Source organism: Bacillus rossius, chromosome 1 (genome assembly GCF_032445375.1).
Source record: "Bacillus rossius redtenbacheri isolate Brsri chromosome 1, Brsri_v3, whole genome shotgun sequence".
In the NCBI taxonomy this organism is placed as follows: Eukaryota; Metazoa; Arthropoda; class Insecta; order Phasmatodea; family Bacillidae; genus Bacillus; species Bacillus rossius.
In genome coordinates this window covers 302,375,108-302,386,555 of record NC_086330.1, presented here as the reverse complement: position 1 = coordinate 302,386,555, position 11,448 = coordinate 302,375,108, and the positions used below count along the sequence as shown (strand labels likewise).

The window sequence follows — 11,448 nt, the reverse complement described above, 5'->3', positions numbered from 1 at the left end:
AGAGCCGGCGATGGGTGACAGGGGAGCCGGGAAGTGCCGATAGAGACGCAGGATACTTCGTATGCGTCTCTGGCTGGGTTCCTGGTCTCTCGAAGGAGGTTCGAGGGGGCTGGTAGTCTGTTCAGGAGCATGGGTCCTCGGAGGGCTGGGTATGGGTGAGAGCGGAGGTGGAATGAGGTGATAAGGGCGTAAGAGGTGATGGAGCTGATGCTGGTTGAGCTCTTCCCCTTCTTGCCTCTTGATGGTGGTTGTGCTGATACTTGGAAGGGCTGTCTGCAAGAGTTCGCAGAGTCCCCTCGGCAGAGGGAAGCCGTAGCGCAGATCCGGGCAGTTCTCCTGGCGTCGGACGAGCTCCTCCAGGGTTGGTGGTGGTCCGGGTATCCGCACCAGGGGTGGAAATAACCCTGACGGAGGCTTCACGGAGGTGACCTGAAGCTTCCTCTGCTGAGCGGCCTGCTGGCGTAGATGAATAGCTAGAGGAGTGAGGGATGGGCTAGGCTATTCATTGAAAAATTTCGGTATCTTTACAAGGAAAAATTTTAATTGTCCTGAATGTCCAAACAGTTCAATTTGTCGCCTGCATCGGCTTTCACAACATACACTGAATTGATACACGGTACACCCTATCGTCAAGAAAGGGGGGGGGGGGGGACAAATTCCCTAGGCCGAGATAGATCCTCGGATGGCCTGACTCGCGAAGGAGGGGTGCGAGCAGCAGAAATCGGATAGCCAGTCGTTCTGCTGCTCCCCCTATGATCGTCCTATGGTCAGTGGGCGGATTCCAGCCTCACTGGCCGTCGGGCCGATCAACTGGCTTTCAGGTGGATGACCTCGCCTTTATATAGGGAGAAATGCGCGGGAACAAAGAAAGGAAGGGAGGGGCGAACTAACTCCTCTTTGGAAGGGATGAGATGCGCGTGCATGAATCTCGCCGAAAATTCCCTGCCCTGGTGGTGGAAGTATAAACTAGATATTAATAATTAAAAATAAAAGATAAACTTGATGTAAATAATTTTATGTACATACATATATATTCAATCCTATGTATTAGAAAGTATTTAAACTTGCTTTCACAACTTAATTTTATACTTTTATAAAAATATAAATATAGTTGGTAGATCGCCGGTCACAAGATGGCGTCCCAATGTACATGTTCAGCTGTGGCGAAAGAAAAATATCCATTTGTATACATAACTCGTTCATATTTACTATTATATCCCGAAATAAGTAAATATGTGTGGTTATAGCGATGTGAAAAATAAAGGGCGAAGATGGTTGGTTGCTTTAATGAATTATTCTATTGTTCGTCGCTTTGTTTATAACCTACGACGTCGCACAGATTCGTCGCCGCATATTACGTGAGTAGGCCTACTGCCGAAATACCTTTTTCCCTGAATTGCTTCTGAGCTAATTAAAACTCGTTTTGGGTTTAATTATAACGTAAAGTAACGTGATATTTAACATAGAGAGGGCGGGCAAGCATCAGGCCTGATGCTGGCGAAATCAAGGCGTTATGATCTACGAACCATGGCTGTCCGAGTACCAAATCTTCTCTGAGTCCTTCTACCATGACTGCTGGAGTTTGGGTCACCATCTCCCGTATAGCCACTGTGATGATGGCATCTCCAATTGCTGTCCCGGTTCCAGTGTTCGTAGCAAGGCGCAGGGCACAGTGTCTGGGTGTGATATCTGCGGGTAGTACACAGTGCTGGGCGACGAACACATGGCTCGCCCCTGTGTCTATAAGTGCGGCAGTCGGTCTCCCGTTCAGGGTGATGGGGATCCGCATCAGTCGGTTTTCTAGCGTGGTGAGCTGCCCCAGTTGTTCTAGGTTGTTCTCCGTGGCTTGCGGTAGGGGATTGGCTGATGTGGGGGGTAGGACTGTAGGTCCTACACCCCTACTGCCCGTTTCCTGCTGGTTGTTGTCGCTGTTGGTGTCTCTGGCAGTCCTGATGCCAGTGATACGTGCCCTGTGGGCATCTAAGATTGCACTGTGGTGGTTGGCCTCCATCGTGCCGATTGACTGCATTCCAACATTCTGGAGATGTGTTCTGGTCTGTCCCATCAGGTGGGCCCTCGATCGCCCGTGTTGCTGTCCACCATGGACGTTCCTGTGGTATGTCCCTGCTTGTCCCTGCAGGTGCTCCGACCTGCTGTCTCGGCCCTCGTTCGGGGATAGTTGTCCCGGTCCGACGTCCCAGGAGGTGTCGTAGGTTGCCTTCTGTAGCTGTTGCCAGTCGTACATAGTCCTCTACTGTCCCATTGCAGTATGGCCTGAGGAATGGTTGCAATTCTTCTCGCATTAATGCTGTGACTTCTGGTAAAGCTTGCTCGGGGTCTTCTCCCGGGGTTATGCGCCGGTACAGCTGCAGCTTGTTTGCCACGAACTGCTCTACTGACTCTGAGTCCTTTTGGGACTCGCCATAGAAGCGAGCCTTACAGCTCATGACTGCCATGCTGTCATCAAAGTGCCGTGTTAAGCAGGTAGCGAACTCATGCCACAGCATGTCATAGCATCCCCACAGGTTACACCACTCACGAGCTTGCCCGCACAATTGCTCACTCGGGCATTGTGTCCATTCTTCTATATGCACCCTGCATTGTGTCAACCGTCCCTTACACCACTGCGCAAACTCGCATGGGTCATCATGTGCTAGCCCTCTAAACTCTGGTAGCACTATGTGTCCTGTTGCGGTAGCTGTCCGCCCCATATGCATGTTTGGATGCACTGCTGGGCTTGCAAGCACCTCCCAGTCTATGAGGTTTCCCCCTGCCTTCTGTGTCTGTGCCTGTGTGGGCCTTGGTGTTGCTATTGTGTCCCAAACCAATGTACCTGTTTCTAACTCCAATCTCGCTGGTTTTCACTCAGATGTGTTGTGCCACTGTCCCTTTTCTGTCATTAGGTCAAAGTCCCTTGGTGGCTGACCTGTCTCATGTGTGGTTGTTAGTCTGTGTGGTAGCATTGTTTATGTTTTGTTATGCATTGTTTCTACACTGTCTGTCCTGCACATTTTCTTCTACACTTGTTTAGTAAATATACACTTCGGGTTGCCGAATGCTGCTGGCTGTTCGTGAACTCTTGTAGTCTCGATGATGAAGTGTGCCCCATATTGGGTGCCAAATGTCGCAGCCTCGTCTCTGGTGAAGATGTGGAGACAGGGTGGACGTCGCTCAGTCGTTCGGTTGTCATGTTGTTGGCCTGGTGCCAACTCTTGGGTAGAGCAGCCTCACACTTTGAGGCGGGAGTGGACCGTTCGGCCCAGTGCAGCTGACTGAAGACGAGCTTGCGCGGAAAGGGTCTTCGGGGACGGGAATTAGAAGGAGAAAGGTGCCCGTGATCTCGCAAGGAGTTGCTAGCGGAAAGGTTAGAAGTAGGAGAGAGGGATGCCCGTGGTCTCACTAAGAGTCGCTAGCAGAGGATTGCCTGCGGTCTCACGAAGAGTCGCTAGCGGATGGGTGCAAGAGAGAGGGAGAATGAGAGAGAGAAGGGAAGCCCGAGGTCTCACGAAGAGTCGCTAGCGGAGAAGGAGAAGGAGAAGGAGAAGGAGGGAGAGAAGTCAATAATACCACTATTATTGTGTTGGTATTTATTCTACCAGATTGGCTGGGAGAGAGAAGAGCTCTCTAGGCTTGTTAGCCTGCACGATTTATACAGTTTCCTTCTGCAATCGTTTGTGTTAAAACTTTACATATTTCTATCCCTTTGGATGTTTTGCATTTACAATATTATATGCAAGGCTACGAAACATAATTACACTACACACTTAATAATCTTCATAAATATTTACAATCATAACATGTCTTAACATAACTATAATACATTGTTAATATTTACAACTGCCATCTGGTGATGAGTGGTGGCACTACAATGGCCATGGCCGGAATGTTGTGCCGCGGACAGGACTGTGACCCGGGTTTTTAGTTTAAATAACGAGGAGGTACGACGTCAACTGTAAACTCTACTGTCACTGTCAATAATGACTTACACCACTTTCAGTACAAACATAATACCAGTGTCTCTTAGAATGATAATAAAGTGCAGATCCCTGTGGCTATTCTTTTTTCTTTGCATTATTGACTTTGTTCATGGTCATTCTACATACAACAAAAGGTTACCATTTTATCTATGGTGTAAAGTCTGTTTCTAACAACAACTGACTTACACCTTTATCATTCTTCTGGGCTCAAATAACCACAACTGTAGGAAACATGGAAAAAAAAAAAAGAACATTCTACCTCGCCAAAATATTCTTATTACAAATGCACTGAAAACGTAGGACCAGGCCTTGCCGCTAGAATGCACTGCATAGAGTGCCTCCAATTTTGTTTTACGACTTTGCTATACATTTCAACAACAATACTTGATGGTATTCTATGACTGTTAAATTTGAAAACGCATGTGCGTGAAGTATTCCTTGAGAATTGCGTGTTGTAGTTCTTTATTTATTTTACAAATACAATGGAAGAGTCTGACAGTGAGGTAATTTTTTCTTTTATAATTTAATTTTACAGCGGTGTATAGTAACTTTTCACTTAAATTGATTGGTTATCTCTGAAGCACGTAACCTACAACATTTAAAATAAAACTTTTCGTATAAAACCCATCATAGCACATGGATAGTTTTAGCAATAAACGTTTACACAAAACAAGCCCAGCAGCCCGGGTAGAACGGACATAAGCGTAATGCGATTTATTAGTTTATAATTGATGTTTTAGGCCGGGTTTATAGAAAACGCAAGAACGCAGGACGCGACAACCGCAAGAAATTCACAGTCGTTTATAAAAAACGCAAGGACGCCGGCCATCGCCAACGTCAAAAAATAAAATTTCAGGAATAAGTCATGATTATTTTTAAAATCTTTGTTGTACTTATCGTACAGGCAAGGAAAATTTTGGATAAGCTGATTAAGAAATTAATCAGCTTCCTCCATTGCGCTGTATTCACTAGAAGAATGCCAGACCAAAAAATAAATAAAGAAACACAAGCGTAACGATTACAATCGCAGAGCCTTCTATATGCATTACATGACAGTTTCAGTTTCCACATACTAAAGCAACCAGTATAGAAGGCCGAAACGCAAGGAGAAAACGCAAGAAGTAGAAAGTTCAACAACTTCTGCGTTGCGTTCTTGCGTGTCTTGCGTTTTTTATAAACGTGCTGGTAGAAGAGTTAAGGTTGGACTTTTACCGTAGTTGCGTTTCTTGCGTTTCTGCTTTCTTGCGTTTTCTATAAACCCGGCCTTAGTCTTTAAGATTTTTTTATTTATTTCAATGTTCCAGAGAGCATTTCTCTATTTTGAACTATACATGCCAATTTGTCAGCATAATAAATAATTATTTCTTTATTAAATAAATGCACTTTAACGTGTATAAGAATAACATCTAAAATAAACACTATAATTTACACAGTTACCACATTCATAATACATTTAAAGCAACAAATGCAGTTTAGCCTGTATTTGAATGAAAACCTACATAAATACTATAAATTGCACATTTAACAATTTTCATCATACATTTAATATAATACAGAGGATTTTTACATGGGTAGTAAAGCCAAATTCACACATTGTTCTATACATCACTAAGCATATATGTCATACATCTCCCACAGATAAATTTTTAGGTTAGTCAGACTGAATAAAGTAATAAAGGGAGAGGGAGGGGCTGGGAGCAGCTGGGAACCAGGATACATAGAGGTAGATATAAAGGGTGGAGAGATCTCGGGTGGAGACTCCAGAGGGAATGGAGGCAAAAGGAAATAGGTAATAACACTTTCCTTGGGTGAACAGGGAGGGAGTGGAATGGGCTGGTTGAAGGCATGCTATGGGTGAAAGATGCAAGAGATCTAAGGAGAAAACTTAAAAAAAAAAAAAAAAAAAAAGGTAGGGGGAGTGTTTGAATATCATTATTTTTTAAAAATCAGTATTACCATGAGTCAGTTTATTAATAACTTTGCACATAGAAATTATATTTGTTAAATGAATTTTCATTTTAAATAGTCATATTTTACTTTTTAAAATGAGTTTATTGGTCGGGATCAAAAAAGGGCAGCCCATACAGAATCTTGATAGCACGCTTTTGTAGCATTTGTCGTGGTAAATATTTACTTGGGCGGTATTTCCGAAAAAAAAAGTTAAAAATCCGAAAATACCTTTATTTTATGCTCTTCAACTTCCTCTTTTCATTAAAAGTGGCGGAGGTAAGAAATTCCAAATACTTTAGGAGATATCGAATTTTTAAATTTCATCATATGTAGTTGAGCGGTATTTGCAAAAAAAAAATGTTAAAAATCCGAAAATACCTTTATCATATGCTCTTCAACTTCCTCTTTTCATTAAAAGCGGCGGAGATAAGAAATTCCAAATACTTTAGGAGATATCGAATTTTTTAATTTTGCAATACAAGACCTGTGGAACCATTCGAGCGGCGCCATTTTTGTTACTTTGCCGTGTGTTCGTGAATACGTGAATCGTGAATGCGTAATTAATAAAATGGTTGATTAGGTCAGGTCTGTTACATTATTAATACTTTCAAACTAAGCCGACATTAAAAATTATTTTGTGAATTAATTTTAATGGCTGTTTAGTTTTAAAATATTTATAATGTAACTGACCTGACCAAACAAACCCGGACAGAGGGTGAACAGTAAACTAAAATGGTCGATTAGGTCAGGTCAGTTACATTATAAATACTTTCAAACTAAGGTGATATTAAAAATAATGTGAATTAATTTTAATTATTCTTTAGTTTTAAATTATTTATAATGTAACTGACCTTACCTAACAAACCCGTAACAAAGGATGTACAGTAACAACTCACGTAAATTTTTTTGTTACTTATTACTTGCGCAACAATATCAAAATAACAAATAAGACTTTAAAATTAGAAACGTTAAAAACTCACCTAAGTTGGAGGCGGTAATTAAACACCGTTTTAAACAATAATTGAACTAAATAATCACGTATTAGTTCATTTGAATTCTGGCCTATCACGAACAATCACGTGACATCATTATCCAATAAAAAAAATAGATACTCGTACGTAAACAAGAAACAATGGTGCACGCACGCCACAGGAATGCGCTGGTTTTGTGCTGCAATTTAAAAATTCGATATCTCCTAAAGTATTTGGAATTTCTAATCTCCGCCGCTTTTAATGAAAAGAGGAAGTTGAAGAGCATACAATAAAGGTATTTTCGGATTTTTAAAAAATTTTTTCGCAAATACCGCTCAACTACATATGAAGAAATTTAAAAATTCGATATCTCCTAAAGTATTTGGAATTTCTAATCTCCGCCGCTTTTAATGAAAAGAGGAAGTTGAAGAGCATTAAATAAAGGTATTTTCGGATTTTTAACATTTTTTTTCGGAAATACAGCCCAAGTAAATATTTACCTTTCTCGTTCTTTCATCATACCCTTTGACCCATGGCCCTAAATTGTGCACAAATATTGAAGATGTTTTGTTTATGTCTAGCTTGTTTCAGTGTTTTTCTTAAACCCTTTTATTACACCATTATCATTGTTTAAACATTTACATTGCACGTGCATAGCTCCACATTAACATCAACCATTCTTCATCTTGCTACTGATTCCACTATCAACTGTCTATGGGTCATTCCATGCCATTTCACACACCTGTTGACATCACCATCACCGAATTCAATTAAACTTAGGGCTTTAACAGTACAGGTGCAGGAAAGTGAATTCTTAAAGTTACAGCCCCCTGTGAATAATACTTTTCATACAGCAGGGTTGCCAACTTGTGGAAAAAATGGAATTTTTGCTGCGCAAGGTCCAATAAAATATTTGTAACTTCCTTTGTTGTTGAGTGAGAACCTTGATGTAGGGCTCAATAGAAAGCTATATAAGTGTACTTTGAGATAAAAATAAGTTTTACGAATTTTAAAAGAAATTTTTTTTCAAGGCCATGTCCATGTAACCTGTCACCTTAAAAATTTTGAAAAGTGTATTATTTAAAAATGTGAAAAAATTATGTTATGAAGTGCATTATTGGCTATAAGTGACATAAGTTTCATTTTGGGATGGATCTGGGATCAAACACTAAAACATTGTGAATTAGGCCATATTCCCTAAAACTACTCTAGTAAGGCATCAACACAATTAAAAAAATGTCGTAGCTTTAAGTCATTCGTGGATTTAACACTGAATTAATTCCTAGATATGATTCATTTACTCATTACCAATACTGCAGGTTACTGTTGCTTCCTTTCCTTTAATTGGCTTTCCGAGGTCTTTGTGTCAAAGGCTGTTAAAACGTATGTCCTTCCAGTTGCTGTTCTTGGATCAACAGTTGTGAGCACATCTTCAATTGAAATCTTCATAACATCTGGATTTTGGGGTTATACATAAGATGGGGAGGGACCTTTTGGATGCAGGAAACTAATAAGAACTTAATGAGAACTTTCTTCTACTTTCAGAACACATCCCAACCACCACCCACTTCCGTACAGGCATGTCACAAAACCTTTAACTTCATTCACAGTTAATGTACATTTAATTTTATTCATGTAGTGAGTTTCACCAGAAAATCTCTTCACAATTATTTCCTCAGATGAAACAGGCAGGAAGGCATGATGCTTCTGAGTTCCAGGTATTGGTTTAGTATTTGCACATCTTTCAGACAACACCTTTCTTTCATTACCTCTTCCTGAGTGACATAAGGAAAATTCATGTTATGCAAACTATTTACAGCCCATTCAAACAGTTTCAGTGGGGTCATAATTTGGTCTGTGTAAGGACGTTGCAGACTTGCCCTGGCTGCCAGTCGCTTCAGTGTTCCCCCTAGACCATCACATGTATTCTTGCCATAAGAGGTGGCAAAAAAGTGCCACTCAGCTCCAACTCCAAAATCATTTACATGATACATCAAATTTGAGAAGTTACTTTTATTCTTGTATTGAGCAGCACAACCATCAGAGAAGTAATATATTGACGCCGTCCCCGCTACCTCTGAGTATTTAGACGTGATTTTGTTCAGTTCGTGATCTCAGGGAAGGTTCGGCCTTGTGGCTAGAGGTAGGGGTCAACGCAGTAGGGCCCCCCGAGCTGTTGAGGCCACTCGGGACGCCTGAATAATAACACAAAACCTCTTCAGATAGTTGGTGAATTTAATACAGCACAGCCCAATACATGGTGCTGCCCGTTCTGGCCGTAACGGTTTGCCCGACGCGACTAGTCACACGCGCAGCTCACTTCCTCAGTGGCGGCTCACGATTCTTATGCGCGTGAGGGGCAGACTCGTATACGTGACGCGAAAGTTACAAAAGACACTCTGACATGGCACACGATATTTTGAAGCACAATACACTACACTAATACCTAGCTCTGGATAAACTGGGCTAGCAACACGTAGGCCCGTGTCTCCGGCGACTCTACGTGGTGACTAGGTGTGTCCCAGGGACTGAATCGTTATTAAGTTTGGTGGCGCACTGCAGTACGACGGTGATACATAAGCCCTGACATGACGAATTACACTTAGGCGAACAACTATTCCGCTAACACATTACACTTGATAAACTGGGCTAGCAACACGTAGGCCCGTGTCTCCGGCGACTCTACGTGGTGTCTAGGTGTGTCCCAGGGACTGAATCGTTATTAAGTTGGATGGCACGTGTCGCCTGCTGGCTGCCCCGTGCGGGCCAAAACTAAGTAGCCTGTAGGCTAGGTTGGGCGTGAAGCGCCGACGTAAAAACACATACTCTCCCCACAGTACTTACGTATGACGTAAACACTCATCTCGGAGCACTGATTGAATTAAGTTAAGTACCTCATGGTAAATTTAGGCCGACCGCGGAACTGTACAAAAGGTTGAAAAGAAATTACACTATGGAAAACTACATGTCGGTGAATGCAAAGGTTGAAGGTTCCGCGTTGCGCGCAGGCTGCCGGCCTGGTTGAGCTCTCGAAGGACACTAGCGGTGTCGCCGCGCGCGACCCCCCTCCCCCGCCAGCCCTCCCGCGGAAACGTGTGAATTTCGCGGGAAACTGAACCGGCCAGGTTCGGGACAAATCGCACATTGAAACATGATTTTGCAAAGACTTAATTATTAATTAATAAAAAATAATGTTTAATAAAATCCTGTGGAAAAACATAATTATAACAATTTGTTGTAGTGCGGCGGAAGGATATGCCACACCCGGCCGGATCCTTGCGCCGGTGTAGCACTCGTTGTATGGCGTTCGCCTCGTCGCACGAACTGCACTTTGCTGCGCGCACGGGCGCGTTCGGTGCACACGCTTTTGCGAGACGTTGATGAGGCATAGCGGTCTATGCGACAGAGGAGCATTGGCGGTCGGCGTCAAATGCCCCCCCTTCTCTGAGACCGCTATGTGCATCAACGCCTCGCTTCACACGCTGAGCACTTCACTGACGTTCGCCGCACTGCGAGCCCTACACTACGCGGCGGAGTGGTGGTGTGTTGTGATGTAAACATTCTGCCCTGAATACCTCTCCCACTCAATGAATGATAAGGGGTTACGCCCTGACCCGTGTCCTTTCCCCCCCTGGGACTGGGCAGCGACGTGCGCCTCTTCTAGCTCAATATGGTGACAAGTGGGTGGGGGGGGGTCAGTGTGGTCGGGGTGTGGCAGGGTGGTGGAATGGATGACGTGGGCGGGGGGAATGATAGGGGTCCGGCCACGAGTGTTGGCACACCTGGATCGCCCCTTACGGGCCGCGCCCGGGTGGAGTAGCTCGACGGGGACCTGGACCACTCGTAATCCGCCAGGTAGGCCGGGGGTCGGCGGGCCCTCTGTGGTCGTGTGGTGGGGACTGTGCTGGTAGGGGTCTCCACTGTGCAGAGTGTGGTAGGTCCCCTCGTGTCCGGTTGGGTGGTCGGGCAGCTCGCCTCCACGGCGGGGACAGGAGCGAACTCTACCGGCTCGCTGTCGTCCGCGCAGTACGTCCTGACCGGGGCCCGACGTCTGCGGGTGGGGCGCCTATCCCTACTGTCCGGCTCCTCCTCCCCCTCCTCGGGCTCGTCCACGGATACCCGGAACGTGGCGTCCGCCAGGCTGAGGTCCAGCGGCCACAGTGGCTCGACGTCCTCCTCCTCACAGACCTCCTCCCCCTCCTCGTCAGGAAACCAGACCAACGGATTCCCCACCTCCTCGGGGACGTGCGGAACTGTGGCCAGCGGCACCGGGGACCTGCTCGGAGTGTCCCGGAGGTCGGGTTGGTTGCACTCATGTGCCTGATCAGGGCTACCCACGTCTGTGTCGCCCGTGTGCATGTCCCCCCGGGTGGTGGGTTCAGGTGCTGCTCCTTCCCGCGGCGTATCTGTGGCTTCCTGGAGTGTGGGGGATGGTGAAGAGGGGGTCGTTGGGCCAACTCTGACCCCGTGCGCGACTACGCGCAGGTCGTCCCGGTGCACTTTAGCGGGCCGCCCCCTTGGCGTCCGGACCGCATAGGATGAGGGGCCCG

The 11,448-nt window shown here is 44.8% G+C and overlaps 1 protein-coding gene across 1 annotated transcript in view; it reads left to right on the top strand.

The window, feature by feature from the left end:
• Positions 1–4,353: 4,353 nt before the first annotated feature.
• The window catches only part of LOC134527832 (probable rRNA-processing protein EBP2 homolog), a 47,191-nt gene continuing 40,096 nt past the window's right edge, over positions 4,354–11,448 (top strand). Inside the window, exon 1 of the mRNA XM_063360780.1 lies at positions 4,354–4,480. Coding sequence (XP_063216850.1) covers positions 4,460–4,480 — 21 coding nt within the window. The 5' untranslated portion in view covers positions 4,354–4,459. The remainder of the gene's footprint in view (positions 4,481–11,448) is intronic.